Here is an 18,970-nt window from a genome sequence, read left to right as displayed (position 1 = left end):
TATCCCAACAATGTGGGCACCTTGCCTCGCGACAATCATCTGCATCTTAGCCTGCAAGTTGATAAGGGCTCAAACATAGATACTTTTTGAGGCAACATACGACAGACCGTCCATATTTCCTGCATAATAGGCCCACTTTGCACACGCTGTCATCAATGGAGACAATCATCTGCATCTCAGCCTGCAAGTTGATAAGGGCTCAACTTGAAATATTCAGAGATGCTTTTTGAGGCAACATACGACAAACCGTCCATATTTCCTGCATAATAGGCCCACTTTGCACACGCTGTCATCAATGGAGAGTTTACTCCTTTCTTCTTCTCCTCTCTGGGTTTTGGTAAGTCAATACCAGCCTTCTTAGCATACGCTTCCGCCGCCATCAACTCCATTGCAACAACTTTCCTCTGCTCCAAAGTTAGCTCTTGTGCCTTCCCTTTGAGAAACAACCACAGAGCACCTCCAGCAGCAGAAAGATAACCAGCATTCTCCAACAGAACAGCGACATTGTTTACTATTTTTGTCGCATCATGTTCTGTGGCCACTGCCAAATCAAGCCAAAAACTAAGTACACAAAGAAAGGCAATTCGCGCGCTATTTCTTTATTACAAATGGAAGTCATAGTTATTGAAAGATGGATGTAAGTCTTCTGTATAAATGCTGATTTTCTTACATACATGTATGATAGTGGGCAAAGGGAGACGAGCAACGGATCCGGATCCTCTATGATCCGGTACCTCTGGATAAAGTCAATACATAAAAGATACAATAGCAAAAACTTAAAAATATTTGGCAACTATACCAATTTTTCGGCTATTTATTTGTTGAAGCTATCCAGGGGTGGTTAATCAAGCGTAAAGAGTTTTTAAAATATGTTCAAGATTGAATGGCAATCTGCTGTTTTAAAGATAAAAGGATTCCAAACACACTCCTCTAAAACGATCCAGACAAAGCAGGGGTAGTGAAACAACATATATCTGAGTAATGTAGGGTTTGTAGTCACGAAAAGATTCAAAATTGGAAGTGAAATATGCGGCTTATTTGTATGGATGGTCCCCAAAGTATTTTTAAAATGTCAATTTGGTCCTCAATGTACAAATCGTGTCTATTACATCCTCAATGTTTACAATACGCGTTTAAATAGTCCCCGGGATTAACTCCGTTCAAATTAACCGTTAAAGACAGGGGTATTTGTGGAACTTCTTCTTAAAACAACCATCACCCCCACAAAACTTCATCTTCAACCTCAAAACCCTAACCCTATGTTTCTCTCCTCTAGACCACCTCGTCCAGCCACACCAAATAACCATTAGTACAATTAAATATGATGACCCATCTAATGGTAGTAAATTTATTTGGAGGGCTCATTACAAGGACATTCGGGAGAAAAGAGATAAACCCCCTGGTTTCAATTGAAGAGCAGTTTTCACAACCATTATCTCTCTCTCCTCTCCGACTTTCCTTTCTTCCCTCACTTCCCACCCCCATCCTTCGAATACTTTTTCCTCATCCCACCCTCTGACAACCAACTCATTGTTCTCCGACTCAAACGCCGCCACTGCTGCTGCTACCGCCGCCACGTCATCGATCGTCGTGGTCGAATCCCAAATCGGGAGCGTTTCCTCATTCACCACTGAATTCTTCTTGATCAACCTCTTCTGAGGCTTCGATTTTGACTCGGATTCCTTGTAGACATCTGTCGGCAACCGGTCCTTTCGATGCCAATCGTCTTCTTCTCGCCGATGAGGTTTCGATCGTTGCCTCCATGTTAGGGTTCTAGATTGGATTGGACGTCGTTGTTGAAATCCATCAACGGCTCACCGTCTTCGTTAACGTGCTTGAAGATTATACCAAGTCGGTTCACTGTAAGAAACCGAACTCAGAGAGAGAGAAAGAGGAGGTGAAGTGAGGGTGTTGTTGCACAGGTACATCAGTTGGTGCTTCTTGTTAGATCTGTGTATAATTACGGTGACGACGACGAAGATGATTGTTATTCTGATGATTACTGAAATTTTTGATAACTTGAATCCGGTTTGATGATGCTTGGATCTGTTCAATTGTGTTTTTTTTTTAATCTGTAAAATTGTTTTTCATTTTTTGAATAGCTCGTATACAGTAGTTGAAAATTGGACATTATTTGAAGTTTTTTTTTTTTAATTTGCGTCACTGAAGATTGAAGGGGAAAGTGGGGAATTCGGGGGATTTGACTATGATGCCCCCATTTTAGAAGGCAATAGGTAACAGAGTTAGCTCCGAGGACCATTTAAACACACATTGTAAACATTGGGGATGCAATAGACGCGATTTATATAATGGGGACCAAATTGACATTTCAAAAATACTTTGGGGACCATCCGTACAAATAAGCCTGAAATCTGCAATATACATGACTATTGAAGGGATAAACTACAGCAAAGTATACAAAGAAATGCAGAACATCTCGCCGCTGCCAAGAATTCGCGCAAAACTATGTTCAAGATTAATCAAGCGTAATGAGTTTTAAAATAATGTTCAAGATTGTATGGCAATCTACTGTTTTAAAGATAAAAGGATTCCAAACACACTCCTCTACAACGATCCAGACAAAGCAGGGGTAGTGAAACAGCATATATCTGAGTAATGTAGGGTTTGTAGTCACGAAAAGATTCAAAATTGGAAGTGAAATCTGCAATATACATGACTATCGAAGGGATAAACTACAACTAAGTATACAAAGAAATGCAGAACCTCTCGCCACTGCCAAGAATTCGCGCAAAACTACAACTAGGTACACAAAGAAATGCAAACTAACTTCTCGCTGCTGCCAAGAACTCTCGTGGTTTGACTCTACTCCTTATTTTGGAGAGCAGTCGCTTCATCGCCATTTTGGTCTTCACTTGACTGCTTTTAGAAAATGAAAAAAACCCTAGTGTTAATATCCTTTTTAATCGAGAGGCCAAAGTGTTGCCGCTGGGTTTCGGGGTAATTTGGTGGAGTTGAAGTTTGGGGTTTGAGAGGGAGAAAACAGAGGGAGAAGAAAAGAAAGGGAAGAAATGAGGAATCTGGTCGAGCCCCCACACCCCATTTCCATTATTACCCCTCCCCCCTCGTCCCTTTCTTTTCTTTCCAGTCTGCTTTTTTTTTCCCTCATTATTTCCTTTTCTTTCTTTTCAGTTAGATTTTTTTTTGATTTTTTAAATCTTTATTTACTTTTCTTACTTTTCAGTTTGAATCTTTTTTTTTTAATTTTCAATTATTATTTTTATTTATTTATTTTCCCATTTACCTCCCTTCTTTTTTTTTTAGTTAACTCAAATTCTCTTTTCAATTAAAATTGACTTTATACTTAATAAATTTATATTATTTTAATTAGTTAATTATTTGTCTTAACAATGAATAATAAAAATAACTTCTAATGAATAATAATAAATTTAAACAAAATTTTATTTTATTATAATTGAGTACATATTGTCAAAACATGCTTCAATGGCGTTCATAAGCGCTAAATCCCGATCTGAAACAAACACCAATAGCAACGATGCCCCCTTTTGAAGCATCCAGTTTTTTAAGGTATCCAATGCCTATGTCAGTGTCTCTTCTCTCTCATTACTAAGATATGCGAACATAAGCGAGTAAGTTCATCATGTGGATGTGATACCCACAACCTCCAATAATGGTTTTCTATACTTATTGGTCTTTTACGTGGCGCGTCGATGATCAATATGGACGGAAAGTTGACAGATAGCTCTAGGCTCATAGGATACATATTTTAGACCAACACTCCGCACCCAAACTAATATATCTTCTCTACTTTCAAAAATCTATCTATATATATATATATATATATATATATATATATATATATAAAACCCGAATATGTATAAGTACAACATTAACCAGTCTTATCATAAATAACGAATATGCAAAACAATAAAAGTAAAAACTAACCTGGTCGGTGGTAAATTCGGATGTCTAATCTCGACTATTGTAGGAGATGCTCTCCCTACTACGAATATCTTTCTCAAATGACCAACTATTTGAAATTGAAAAGCTGTAGTCATCCATTGTTCCGCCCCGAATTTTTCGCTGCGGCATTCCTAAATTTTTTTGTGTACACGGTCTATGAGGAAAGCCTAAGTAACCATGCTACTAATCAAACTATAATTTCTTACATTTCAAAAATCTGTTCTTTCTTCCTTTGAGGGAAGTACAAAACCACATTTTTTTATTAGATTAATAAGTCGTTAATTTTCACCGAAAATCATTATTCTAAATTCTGGTGGATTATGTTTGACATAGAAATAACCAGGAAAGTCCCAGGTCGGATGGTCGGACGAGTCCAGTTAGAATCACTATTCCTTCCTTAGTCGGCCAATACCGGATGTACCAAACGATACCGGCCTGTTTCGGACATTTTCCGATGTTCCGGACGGTACAAAATTACCTTATCTTTTTTTTTTTATGACATAAGTTGTGGGCTCTAAACTAATTAAAAGAAACTTATGGGCTTATATATGATTTTCTTCAATTAAGATCGCGATGGAATCCTGATCTGTTTCATAACTTTGTTTTGAGTCTTTTTGGATAATTTTTTTCTGCCATTTGTTTCACGGAAATGGTTTTGCAACCTGATAGATATATATTAAATATATATAATATATTAATTGCGGTAAATTCGAAACGGTACCGAGTTACAACTCGGTACCGGTACGTACCATTTCAGTAGTGAAAACGATACGCTGGCCGGTACGGGATTGACAACTTTGCTTGCACCCAACACTACAACAAATAAGGCCTTTCTTAGCATGCCAAAAACGCTATAGTATGATATACATAGCGTTCCGGAGAACGCCTTATTAGCCGATGCAATTAAAAGTCTATGCTTTCAATAGCGTTCTTAGACAGCTATCTATAGGAGACCTTTCATAGCGTTTTTGGCATGCTGTCTTTAAGCTACCTTTCATAGCGTTTTAAGCCTGCTGTATTTAATTTGCCTTCAATAGCATGTTTGGAACGCTATGGTTGGCTTTTGTGAATCAAGTATATCTTGAAGCTGTTTTTGTAGCTCTCTAAACTCAAATTAATAGCATTAATTTCATAATTAACACTCTCAAAAATTTGAATGGCATTTCATAGCAAGCTCATACAAATTTACTCATAGAAACTGAAGGACACAATTTATTACTCATTCCTTAGCAATATGTTCAAAGCATTACATCTCCGAAATAACAAAAGTTGATCTAGCATCAAGTACTATGCTAAACTTATATACAAGAATATCAGTACGAGAACAAGTATCATAGGAATGGCAGGCTTCGAAGTTCCAACAGGCACTGGCAAGATCGTATCTACATCTCCGACAAAAAGTCATGAACCATCAATTTCTCTTTCAAGCCACAAACCTACATAGAGCGGAAGACAACATCAATATAAATTGAAATTACAAATAGCCAACCAAATATCAATATGAATTGAACACTGGAACACCAAGACAAAGGAACATCCAGCTAAAAATGAGAGTCCATAAAAGACAGCCAAAACAAAAGTAACTCCAGGAGGTAAGTAAGCTGATGAACTTGATGTTCATATACCTTTATTTTGGGAAAGTGATTACTCCACGAACTGATGCACGTCGATATCCTATCAACTTTTTCAGAATCCTCGATTCTTCAGCAATGTCCATTGACTTCAGCTTGATTCTCATGCTTGCAGCTTTGGAGATTTGGCTAACAGAAGCTTCATGAATTGCATTTCAGCCATTGTGTCAGACACCTCTTCCATCACCGCAAAGAAAAGCTTATTTAAGGAGACATCTAACCAGACTTGCACGTCAAAAAGTTCTACAACAGGATCAATAGCCACAGTTGCACCGTGACTTGACGGTATTAGGCTACATGCAGCTTTAGCCTTTTTCCCTCATTTGGAAATGACTGAGAGGATAAGGTCAGCAGTTTTTTTTTTAATTTTTTAAGCATAATATAATTTTCTTTGTAAGAACAAGCCTTTATCTGATAATGCTTTTTAAATCGGTGGAGACTTTGTTTAATTGGTTTACAAAGGGGAGAGAACAGAATACGTTTCAATAGCATTCTGTGCTTTTGGTATCTGTTCAGTTTCAATAGCATTTCTTTGTGATTGCTTGGATTAATGTAAAACCGATTTTGATTGTTTTCCCTTGTTTAATGTCCTTGTTTTCAGGGAATGACTACTGTGTTCTAGAGTGACGATTCTGGTTGGACTAATGGATATTAGAACATTACTTTAATTTATGTAGCTGAAACTTTAATTTATGTAGCTGAATACTCGTGTGTCATAGGTTGTAATGCCTTTTGTTGATGAGATTACTGTGAACTGTTCTGTAACACATTAAGCAGTCTTTGTAGTTAGATGTTTCTCTCAACGATGAATAGGTGGTTGGATGCTTGACTCAGAAAAGTTTCTGTAGTCCTTGAAAGGAGAAAGTTTCTATGTGGTTAAACAGATTGGATTAATTTAGCCTTCGCTTAATTGGTTTGCTTTTAAGATTCAAGAGGGAAACAGAACGAAAGGGAGACGAAAAGGTTGCTAGAAAAAAAAGTACAAAGTAATTTGTAATCTTCTAGAACAATGTAGAATAAGTATTTAAATGTCCAAGTTTAAAATAATTAGAAATGTGTAGAAGTAATAATTACACTAGAATATATTTGTATTTATGCACATGAGTAGGACTAGATAATTCTAGAAGAAGCATGAGAGATGTTTTGTAATTAAACACATGGGTAAAATTAGACAATTCTAGAGAATTGGAGGTTGATAGAAGTGCTCTATAAATAGAGCCTTGTTGTACTCACTTTGTACAATGAAAATCTAATTAAAGCCTTTCATAACTTTTCCTTATAACACCTCTCACTCATTCTTTCTTTATAAATTCCACTCTCTTGTCCAATTTACTTCAAAATCTAACCTAGCACCCCAACAAAGGTGTTTGACAGTATTAACAAATTAGTTTGACGTGGGATGAATTTTGCAACTGAATATGACGTTGTTTGATACCTACTGGTTAAGATGTGTTTTTTCATGAATCATCTTTTCAACGACACGAGATGAGTGGTTTGGGTCAATTAATTGTTGGGCTGGTATATGCTTAAAGAGTAATTTTTCAAGTAAAAAGTATGTAGTTAGAAATTCTGTATGTTATGTTTACCCCACACTGAAACTAATAAAAAGAAGTATGCACAGTAGTGAACAATGACTCGATGAATACCCCGAGTCACTCTGGCAAAAATTGAACTTTTGCAGATTGTGGAGAGCCTTCACTCTTGCAAAGTACGCTACCGCCTACCAGTGATTCGTATGAGCCTCGCATTGGACAAAAAATGGTGGGGAAAAAAGGCCACTATTTCCACCGAAATTTTTCTTCTGAAATCTTTGTCCAATGTAAGATGAAGATATTTGAAAATTTTCTTCTGAGATCTTCTCGAGCTCGAGCTCAGCTTGATTAAAAAAAATCTAGACAAAATATTCATATTTTTCCGTTATTCATTAACTGATTTGCATTGGATGACATAAGATACTCGCGAGCTCGGTTCGGCTCATTAACGCTTGGCTTGGCTACTAAACAAATTGAGCTTGAGCTCGAGTTTTCAGCTCGTTTAGTAAACGAGCCGAGTAGAGCTTGGCTTGTTTTAAAAAAGCTTGGCTTGTTAAGAGAGGCTTGGTTTGATTAAAAAGGCTCGTTTAGAAAATGATTAAGCTCGACTCGTTAAGGCTAAGTTTTTGACTCACCGCAGTTGAGGTTATTCTCCTGCTGCTATTTAGTATGTTGATCTTCTATTTTTGTTGTCAATCAATTTTCCTTTTATGGCCGTGGTATGGTGAGAAAAGCAATAAATCACTGCAATCATGTTCAATGGGGATCAGGAAAAGAGAGCTAAAGGTGGAGGTTGCCAAAAAAAAAAAAATCACTTTTTTGCGCTAAAAAATGGTTATTTATCAAAATACTTGGATAAAAGTAAAAAAATTATACTTTTCCGATTTCTCTTGTCGAAACGAATCAATAACCCACAAAAATTTGGCTCAAAACTAACAAATGCAAAAAAAAAATTCAAATAAAGACAATTTTCAAATTTAAGTTAAGTTCATAAGAACACAGCCTAAGGCCCCGGTAAATTGGCACAGGACTGAAGGCTTTCAAACCGATCGCCTTCAAGTTGCTTTTCCATCGAGTATGAATGGCCATGAACAGTTGCTCTTGAAGTTCCCAAATAGGGCTTAGCTAATCGTATTCCTACAAAATCAACTTGAACAATTAGAACATGACTAAATATTAATCCTCAATTAATGAACTAAGGGAGTCTATGTTGAAAGAGTTAACTTCAAGAGGAGTGCTAGGTACCCCGAAAGAATACACAGAAATGATCCCGAATTTAAAAATCAATGGTCCAGATTCACTTAAAGTCAATCAGGACTATTGATTTTCAAATTCGGGGTCATTTCTGGGTACTCTCTCGGGGTACATAGAATTTTCCTAACTTCAATGACTTTGGTCCTTAAAACGATGGATGTGCATTGATTGTTACGTAGTATGTAACTATTTCCTGCATGCACATTTTCTATTAGCTTCAAAATATTGTTTTCTGTCCGATCCTTCCCCTCCGATGCCCCACTCTATTGGGGTACTACATGGGTGCTTATTCTTATTCTATATAAATACTTGTTCTTGTTTTATACGCAACTGATGTTGTAAGTTGCTACAATAGCTCATTCTAACGATAAATTATTAATTGCCCCAAGGTAACACGTCATCCATGCCAGGTGGTGCCTTCCACCAATTAAAGCCTGCCGTCTTGGAAAAATTATTGGAAAGTCTGTCATTGTTTGAGGCATCCTACTGACACATTTTTCACTCTCCACTACACAACCTTCTCTCTCTAAAAATAGCAAATAGGCGTGTAAATGAAAAAAAAAAAATTTGAATTGCCCAAAATTCACATTTTAGCACCTCGTTTCCATTAACAAAAAAACACAAAAAATTTAAGGCATTTTCCAATAATAAAAAGAAGTTTCACTCACATATTGAGTAAAAAAAAAATACTACCGCAAATAATAAGACATTTTTCATCAACTTATTTACTACGAGAAACACCTAACAACTTTTCAACCACAATTAAAAATCTACAAAATTTTTACTAGCGGAAACACACTCTAAGAAGACCCGCTCTGTTACGCTAAGATTTTTGAGCTTTTTCTTGTTTTGCCCTTAATAAAAAAATTTAAATTTTGCAACAAACTTTTGTGGATTATTGATTCATCTCGACGAGAATAACAAAAGAAAAATTATGACTTTAATCCAAATATTTTTAAAAATATTCATCATAAAGCCCAAAAAATCAGCTTAAAGTAAAAGTTATGACTTTTTTTTTACCTTCAATATCCAAGATAAAGCCTCTCGGATATTACAACAAAAATATTAGGGTAAAAGTAAAAAGTTTGTTAACAAAACATTTTTATTAAGAACAAAATAAGAAAAAGCTCAAAAATCTTAGCGTAACAGGGCGGGTCTTCTTAGAGTGTGTTTCTGTTAGTAGAAATTTTGTAGACTTTTAATTGTGGTTGAAAAGTTGTTAGGTGTTTCTCGTAGTACTTGTTCTTTTAAATAAGCCAAAGTGGCTTATTTTTTGTCCTTATTCAAATTTTTTTTACATTTGTTAGTTTCTCGTCAATTTTTTGAGAATTATTGCTTCGTTATGACGAGAGGAATCTAAAAAGTAAAAAATTTCGATCGAAACTTAATTGTTTTTGAATAAAGATAAAAAATAAGTCAATAAGTCAATTTTTTCGTCTTTATTAAAAAAATTGGATTTCGATCGATTTTTTTTACTTTTTAGATTTCTTCTCATCATGACGAAACAATAATCCCCAAAAAATTGACGAGAAACTAACAAATGCAAAAAAAATTTGAATAAGGACAAAAAATAAGCCACTTTGGCTTATTTAAAAGAACAAAACCTAAATAAGTTGATGAAAAATGTCAAGTTATTATTTGCAGTAGTATTTTTTTTTTTTTACTGGGTGTGTGAGTGAAACTTCTTTTTATTATTGGAAACCAATTGGTAAAATGCTTTAAATTTTTTGTGTTTTTTTGTTAATGGAAACAAGGTGCTAAAATGTTTTAAGTTTTTTTTGTGTCTACACAATTTTGGGCAATTCAAATTTTTTTTTTTCATTTACACGCCTATTTGCTATTTTTTATAGAGAGAAGGTTGTATAGTGGAGAGTGAAAAATGTGTCAGTGGGATGTCTCAATCAAAGTGACAGACTTTCCAATATTTTCTCCCAGACGACAGGCTTTGATTGGTGGGAGGCACCACCAGACATGGATGACGTGTTGCCCTTTGGGCAACGAATAATTTCTCCATTCTAACATTTGCCGTCTTGTCGATAGCATGGATTACTGCTAGTAGTTATGTTGATGGATGAATCACGCGCGCGAGCCGGCAAAAAGTTCTCCGACACTTGACTGTTCTTCCAAATGTGCCTACAAAAGGCTTACATTCGTATCGTAGGGTACTAAATAGACAAATATTCAACTTTTGTCCAGTTCGGTCCTTGAATCCCGAGTGCACACAAACGTCGCATTATGAACAATGGGAAACATAACATATGGACTCCAATGTTCACCGGCCCTCGATCTTGCCTCACTTAATTGGGAATCAAACTTGTGTGTTTTGTTTAGTAGTAAGTTGTTTGATTTGATGTTAGGGTGGTTTGATTATATACTCTGATCATCAAAATTACCCTTTGGCTGCATTCAATTACAGAATTCGTTGTGTTCTAAAAATGATACTCTCCTTTCCTATAGAGATAGAAACTTTTCTGAGTCGAACAACCGTCACCCGACCACCTATTCATGCCCGGGAGAAATGTCTCTACTCCAACCGGAAGCATCACTCTAGAACACAGTCTTCAGCTAAATAAATTAAAGGCAAACAATCAAAATTGCTTCTACACTTTGATTAATCCATGCATTCGCAAAGAAATGCTACTGAAAGGGAACAGACACCAAAATCACAAAAATGGTTCGCGTAAAGTTCAACAAGTCCTTCGCATGGCCGTGTACACAATATCCATCTCAATGCATAACACTATTACATTTGGTAATTTTTTCAAACAACTGAGCGAGCTTTAAACTTTGTGCTTGATTTTATCGACTACAGTATTTTATTTTGAGTAAATAGTAAGAGTGTAAGTTAATGTACAGCTATCACAGCACAAATGGAGATAGAATAATCAAATGGACAAACCAACGGCACAAAATCCATGATAGTGAAAGCACTAGAAACTGAGACAGAAAAACATCAACCGTATGTGCAACACAACAGAACACAAAATGGTATTGAAAGTAAACAGGCGCCAAAAGCACAAAATGGTTCACATAAAGTTCAACAAGTCCTTTCATATGCTAGTGTATACAATCCATATCAATGCAAAACTCTTATAGGAAGTCCTTTTTTTAAACTTAACCGAGCAAGCTTGAAACTTCGTGCTTGATTTTATAAACTGTTTTGAGTAGTAGATAGTAAGAGAGTCGTAAGTTTGTACGGCTACCACAACACGGACAGAGATAGAGAAGAGCGTGTTGTTTGTAAAATTTGTGACAGAGAAAATGGGAGGGAGCAGTACAGGATGAAGTAGGATAAAAAGGAAGGGCAATAAATGTTGGAGAACTGTCCATCCAGTGAAAATGCACTTCAGTCTAAACACAGAAGGGGTACGCATCCAGTGTCAAACTAAGGAAAAAAGGTTGAAGGGAATATGATGGATGCTTTGAAAGTAAATAATGAAAAAGGTCGATAGTAAAATCAATCAGATAACGCCGTTAGCATGTACATGAAAAAGTCAAGAGCAAACCTTCAGACATTGGTAGAATCAAGTCAATCAACTATGATCAACTACGATATAGGTCACCGACTCACCAACAGAAATAACCGACCCTGATGATGATGTTTATCAAGTGAGGGTGAAGGAATGGGAAACTATTCTAGCAAAGCAAAAATAATTGGAAAACAACTGCAGAGGATCAATGGTTATGATCAACTTCAGAAAGATGGGTTGCCATGAGCAGAGCACAAGTTATCAAAACAGCAATGTGTGTGCGTGTGTGCGTGGGTGGGTGGGGGGAGAAAAACATACACTGCTCAGAGTGAGGTCTCAGGCCTGTTCTTCGCCTTTCCTCAGAAAAACATACCTCTTTTGAACTGCTCCAGCTCTGCTTTAGCATCATTCAACTTTTCCGTCAGAATCAAACCCTTAAACTCCAAATATTTATGCGCGGTCCTGAGACATGAATAGAAGTGTAGAACAAACTATGGCTCAATTAGAAGGCTAATAACTTATTTAAGAAACGTAAAAAAAGGAAAGAGAAAAGAACCAATAAACTCAATTGGATCGGTAAAATTGCGTTCTGTTTTCTAACAGGGTGATCAAGGAAACATGAACCAAAAGGAATCTAGTCTCTAAGTCCCACATGATTTATGAACCAACGCCGGGGAAACAAAGTGGTCAAGACACCATGAACCAAAAGGCAAGTCTATGCTCTTTTTTCTTACGGGTTTGAAATATTCTACCGTCGCATTTCAGGCCTAAAATTTCAAAGAGAGAGAGAGAGAGGGATACACGGCCATAATTTCTGACATACTTGTAAGAAAAAAGAGGTTAGACTAGATGTCTTTGGGTTCATGGTCATGACCACTTTGTTTCCCAGCGTTGGTTCGTAATCATGTGGGCCTTAGAGATTAGATTCCTTTTCGTTCATGTTTTCTTGAGCACCCTCTTAAAAAACAAAACGCAATTTTACTGGGCTAATTGAGTTTATTGGTTCTTTTCTCTTTCCTTTTTATCGTTTCTTAAAATAAGTTAATTAGCCTTTTGATTGAGGTAGACTGTTCTACACTTTTATTCATGTCTTGTACACAGGGGCATGCAGGCATTTGTTGAGTGTAAGACAATTCTAAGGAAATTGTGGAAAGATGCTGGAGCAGCTCAGAAAAGGAAAGGAAAAAGGTCTAAGGAAAAGCAAAGAACGGGTCTGTGACTTCTCTAGAACCAGTTGTTCTATTGTGTTGCACATACGTTTTTTTTTTTTTAATCTTCATACGGTTGATATTCTTCTGTCTGTCTCTAGTGCTTTCACTATCACGGGTTTTGTGGTCGTTTTGTGTCGTCAATTTGTGTTGTGACTATGTATTCAACAATGCAACTACTAGTATCGACGAGGTGGGTGACCTTGTGAAAACCAGAGTTGCCATGTGGATGAAGTCCAGGTTTGACATCAAGTTCTATTCGGTGGAGGACTTTAGGTTGTTTTTGGGTGGAATGCGAAAGCCCAAGTTGTAGATCCTTTTGAGGCGTTGTTACTGTCCAACTCTCTATTGGATGGTCTTGCTTTCTTTGTCCTTTTTGGGTTTTTTCCCTCGATGTACCCTTTCGAGTAATAAAATCTTTTCGTTTGTTGAGCAAAAAAAAAAACATTAACTTGGAGACTCTCTTTTAGTCTCTTACTGTTTACTCAAAACAGTTGATAAAAATCAAGCACAAAGCAATAGTTCTGTAATTTTTATGCATTGATATGGATATTGTATACACGAGCATATAAAAGGAGTACTTGTTGAAGTTTGTCTGCACCATTTTGTTCTTTTGGCATCTGTTCACTTTCAATAGTATTTCTTTGCGAACGCATATATGGCTTAATCAAATGTAAAACCCATTTTGATTGTTTTCCCATTTTCTAATGTCCTTGTTTTCAGGAGAAGAAACCATGGATGACTACTGTGTTCTAGAGTGACACTTCTCATTGGACTAATTAATGGATACATATTAGAACACTACTTTAACTTCAATTTTTTGTCAAGATTGTATACATCAGCGGGATTAGTGAGAGAGTTAGTAGATTAGTCCACATAAGGTTTCAGAGTCTATCCATAGCGCTGAAACCCCAAATGCCCTCGATTGAGCTCGAACCCTGCCTTCCCTCAAGGGAAGAACCAGGATATGTCAACTGGGCTAGTGCTCATTGGCATATGGAGGGAATTTGCATCAGAGCACTTTGTACCGTCGTATATGGATCTAACCGAAGAGTGGTACTATTGACCCTTTCTGATGCAGGTTCGAATATGGGTTTTGTAGCCTATTTGCATCGCCACTTGAACCACTAAAAAGGGATTGTCTAGCAAATCCAGTTTCCTTGGATGGGTACTTCATGGGGCAGGATGATACCGTGTAGGCCGGCCCCGAGTTTTTGGAGGCCTAAAGCGGTAATAAAAAAATGGGGCCTTTGTGTATGCATCCGTAAGTTTAATTTTATGACAGTCGCAATGAGTGACATTATGTAAATAAATCCATAGGGCACTCCGTGCGAAACACATATGTGGATGAGGGAGCAATGAAATGTCCATGGAGAAGCCTAGACATTCTTGAAATGGGAAGTTCTTCTGACCTATTAAATGTTGAGACACTGGAAAGTGATTCGCAAAAGTAGAACTTATAAGTAATACCGAGAATTTTACCCTTTTTTCTTAATCATTTTTATCATTCCAAACAGAGCAGATAAGTACTGGATATCCACAATCGACTGTGTCATATCTGTCCCCTTCGAACCTCAATGTCCGCCTAATAATCATGTTTGTCGTGATTTAACCATTTAATCGCGAGAAAGAGCATAGTCACAAGGGAATGTGTTTAGCAAATGGTTAATAAATTTATCGGTCTCCAACGTCTTTTGTCTATTAACTTCTTAGATGAGTTGTGATTAAGAACCCAATAATGCTATTTGTTTAATTTCATACATACATCTAATTGGTTGAGTTACAAGATGGGCAAATGAATTTGGAAATTTAACACAAATAAGCACAAAGGGAAACATGCATGCATGTGCTCCTAATCACCAAGCCACATTATAGAACTCCACAGTATAAATAATATTATTTGATATTTAACATAAAAAAATAAAATAAAACAAGTGACATATTAAACTAATGGAGCAATGGCCATCAATGAATGCTCCCATCAACATGCACATGGCCTTGTTCCCTCCCTCAGATTCATAGAGATTTTAAATTTGATTTCTGGAAAAATAAAAAATAATAATAAACAATTATTATATAAGTGGATACAAAAAAACTATAAGAAGTACAAGAAATGAGAAACAAAATAATTAAAATACTAAAATTCAAGGATTAGAGAAACAGATTAACAACTGTGACAGCAAGGAACAGCAAACAAACAACATCAAACACAAGATTATTTAAGCAATAAACAAGCCAGATCACAACAGATAGGTTTATTGCTTCTTGTCCACATTAACAAATGTCCAGATCTTGGATATATATATATCATATTATAATATATATACTATGAAACAAAAATACAAAACACATACAAACAACACCCTGTTTGGATCCATCCCCTCTCTCAAGCAAGTGTTTCCATTCAGCACCTGCTCTTGCATTTCTCCATGGCTCTTGGTGCTGAAATTTAATTGAAAGAATTTAACATTAGTGAATGTAACAATGAGTTTGAGCTACGCATAAACTAGTTCGGACAACAGTTTATATGTATTAAAAGAGAACTTATTTCTACGTATTGATAATTTAAACGATTTTAGGCTTTGCAACATGGAAATCAAATATGCCTCGAACTTAGAAGTAATACTTGATCATCCTTCACCGCAAATCGACAAAATTCATCACCTTTTTAGCTCGAATAATAAAGATTTTGAGAAGTGGTATGAATCCAAATACATTTCATAAATAACTACACACGCAAAATATACGCGACATTTCCACACTAAATGGTGCTCACGCTGTTCAAAGATGAATGAAACTTTGTCATACTTCATTATCCACAGCGAATCAATGAATGAAAGTCGTCGAAATGGATATTAGGAAGATAAAATGAACTTTTTGTACAGTAATTCTCAATTTATTTCATAGAAAGATACAGCCAATTTCATGTACGCACGTACTATATAAGCTACTTACCAAGTCCAATTGCTTCGGATCCTTTCATTATGCGCAGGCGATTGCATGAATCGACAAACATCCTGCACCGTAAAGTCAATAGTAACTTTTACTCACCGACTTTTTTAACTGTTGTAATAATATGAATATTATTGACATTTTTATCATGAATTTTGAAGGAGAGATGAAATTAAGAAACTTACTCCCATGGTACATCACCCACAAGCATCCAGTCTCCATCCTTATCTTCATAGCTAGGCACATACTCAGAGCTGTTCAATAAATCCATCAACTTCCTCTCATTCATGAAATCTATCATTCCTTGGGTCCCATAGTTACCTGTACGTACAGTTAATTAACACCATTATTAATATTTACAAGTGGAATTTATTTTATTTTATTTTTAACTTGTTTTGTGCAGAAGTGGAATTGTTTTTAAAATATCACTCCAGCACTATTGTATAAGCAAAAATCTAGACTTTAGCATCACTGTAATGATTCTAAGACCCACCTTTTTTCCTTTTTTTATAGCAACGAGTTTCTCTATTTTTACACCTATATGCTTTAAGGATGATAAATAAAATAATTGATCTCTTCGAAAATGAATAAGATCATGAAATTGGCTCTAGAACTTGCTTTTTACTAAGGATGTAGATCCCCCATCCAAAAAAAAAAAGAAAAAGAATTCAGCTTGTCTGCAATCCAAGGTGCAATTTAAGTAATCGCAATCGTCGGCTAGCGTTTTCAATGTTCCAAATTTGTTTCGACTCTTTTACCGGTAATAATATACTTTTACCTGTAAAAGATTCAACAGATCTAAACTATTAATTGTCAATATGAACGGTTAGGATTGAATTGTACACCCTTCTTTACAGTCAACTGCAAAGAAGTCAGATCCAAAAAAAAATCCTTTATCTTTAAAATATAACAAATTATTTTAACAACTTCTAAAGTTTTGCTAAAATTTTTATTTTTTAAATACTTATTTTTTGCTTTACGAAATAAGTTATTTTTTCAAAATATATCACCTTTAATTTTAAAAAAATTATTATTTATTTCTCTTAGCGGAACGGGGACATTTTTTCAATATACTAGGCACAGAGTGTTTTTTAAAACTAATTAAGATGAAATTAAAGACTTTCGCATCATCATTCAACATCCCTAGACCAAATTAAATTCTGTTTCTGTCGCATTGACTCATATTCCTTTCATGAGTGACATGCATGCCATTATTATTCGGTTGTGATTTTTACACCTCCCTGTCTATATTCTTGATATTTTTTTTTTGTTTTTATTCACGTGAATTTGCAATAATACCTTAAGGGCAAATCAAAATTACTTCTACATTAATTTTACATACCCATGGTGAAGGAACTGAACATCTTGGCCAAGGCATCAGAGAGCTGTTGGTAGCTCTTGTACATTTTCAAGTCCACCTTGCGAAGGTATGGTGCCCCGTCCATGCAAACCTTCACGAAGGCTGCCCCGCCACTGCCGCTAGTCTTCTCAGCCACTTCGGTGGTGGTGGTAGTCTTCTGAGACATTACGTTCTTCCTGTACGACCTAACTGGTGGCCAACCCACCACCTGTGCCCTGCATCCCAAATCATCACATACACAGTGACGATTAGCCAATATGCCTTAAAACATCCTTAAACACTCCAAGCATGTAAATCATTCGCGAAAACAAACTAAATAATTTATATAAAAATAAGTGCATAATGTCACATTGAAATCATCTCTAAACAAATAATGCATGTCCGATCTGTCCTCGTGCAATTTCAGCCGCGCGATATGATGAGAATCTTTTAAATACCGAAATCCCAGTCCTAGTTATCATTAAGGAGGGGTGTACGTTTGGGAATAAAAGATCCATGCATCTATCCCCTGGCCACATCATTCTAGTGAAATTAAGTTCCTACACAATATTTTTTAAAAACATATAACGCCCTGTTTGATTTGGGTTTTGAGAGAAGTTTTTGAGAGTAATGAGTGAAGAGAGAGAGAGAGAAAAAGAGAATTTATTGGAGTGAGACCCCAGAATGAACGAGGCAGTAACATCTTTTGAATCCTATTTTGAGATTTTCTATTTGAGCTACACAATAGAATGAAAATCTCAAAATATGTGAATCTCGAGAGAACTTACTTGGCCGGTGGCTTGGCCGGGTCCTTAGTTTCGGTAAGGTGGTTTTTCTCATTAGTAGTTGTAGCGCCGTTGACCATCTTCTCCTTCATCAGATCCGCAACAACTGACTCATTTGGCTGCTGAAGGTTGAGTTTCAGATCAACGGTCTCCGAAAACCCTCTCTTGCCGGTGACCCTCACGGTGTCGGCTTCACCGCCTCCTCCGCCGGGCAAGCCTAGGCAAAGTTCGGTCTCTTTGAGGTTGTTCAAGCTGTAGTTGGACATTTTCCGGCCAACTTCCATGGAAATAACCCCTCCACGGTTGTGGTTGACTGCTTTTTCTTCTTAGCTCTAGTTTTTCTATGCAGAGAGAGAGAAAGAGAGATAGAGAGAGAGGATGAGAGAGAGAGAGCACAATAATGTAATTACACAAAGGGAAGGAGCAGTGTATGGAGGCTCATGTGCATATATACCAATATGGGTGTGCATATAGAGCTATCAGATTCCAAGGGGTGGAATTTTGACACGTGGAATTACTTTTGTAGCAAATTAGGTTGAAATATCTTTCTTGGATCAAGGGCATGGTGACAGTCATAATTAAGTGATTGAAATTCTTTTAAGTTGTGTGTCTGTATCTACTCCCTCCGTCATCATTCTTTAGTCTCAATTTTTTCATCCCAAAAAGAATATTTCATATGAAAACTAAATGGGTAATAAATAAAAAAATTTCTTTTTTACCCTTTCATTATTAAATTAATAGTACTAAAAAAATAAGAAAGTGAAATGATTGAAGGGTAAAAAAAGAAAAAAAAAGTTCTTAAAAGTGCAATAATTATGTTCCCTAAATTAGTTGAAATTCCCAAAAGGGATTAAAGA

At 36.2% G+C, this 18,970-nt stretch overlaps 1 protein-coding gene across 1 annotated transcript; it reads right to left on the bottom strand.

Annotated features, from left to right (window-relative positions):
• Positions 1 to 15,275: 15,275 nt before the first annotated feature.
• Positions 15,276 to 18,552, bottom strand: LOC131316819 (auxin-responsive protein IAA14-like). Its single transcript, XM_058346270.1, has 5 exons — positions 18,117 to 18,552; positions 17,332 to 17,564; positions 16,175 to 16,310; positions 15,993 to 16,054; positions 15,276 to 15,479 (listed from the first exon to the last, which is right to left on the bottom strand). The coding sequence occupies exons 1-5, from the start codon at positions 18,395 to 18,397 to the stop codon at positions 15,442 to 15,444; spliced, it is 750 nt and encodes a 249-aa protein (XP_058202253.1). The 5' UTR covers positions 18,398 to 18,552; the 3' UTR covers positions 15,276 to 15,441.
• Between the last annotated feature and the right edge of the window lie 418 nt (positions 18,553 to 18,970).

Source organism: Rhododendron vialii, chromosome 2a (assembly GCF_030253575.1).
Source record: "Rhododendron vialii isolate Sample 1 chromosome 2a, ASM3025357v1".
NCBI classification, from domain to species: domain Eukaryota; kingdom Viridiplantae; phylum Streptophyta; class Magnoliopsida; order Ericales; family Ericaceae; genus Rhododendron; species Rhododendron vialii.
The sequence above is the reverse complement of the archived record's forward strand: the minus strand, read 5'-3'. Positions and strand labels throughout refer to the sequence as shown.

Coding starts and splice junctions, on each gene's coding strand:
- LOC131316819 (XM_058346270.1), bottom strand. CDS start 18,397: ATGGAAGTTGGCCGGAAAATGTCCAACTACAGCTTGAACAACCTCAAA. Junction 16,311..17,331: donor GTTCAGTTCCTTCACCATGG/GTATGTAAAATT, acceptor CTGTACGTACAG/GTAACTATGGGACCCAAGGA. Junction 16,055..16,174: donor GTGGGTGATGTACCATGGGA/GTAAGTTTCTTA, acceptor TTTACGGTGCAG/GATGTTTGTCGATTCATGCA.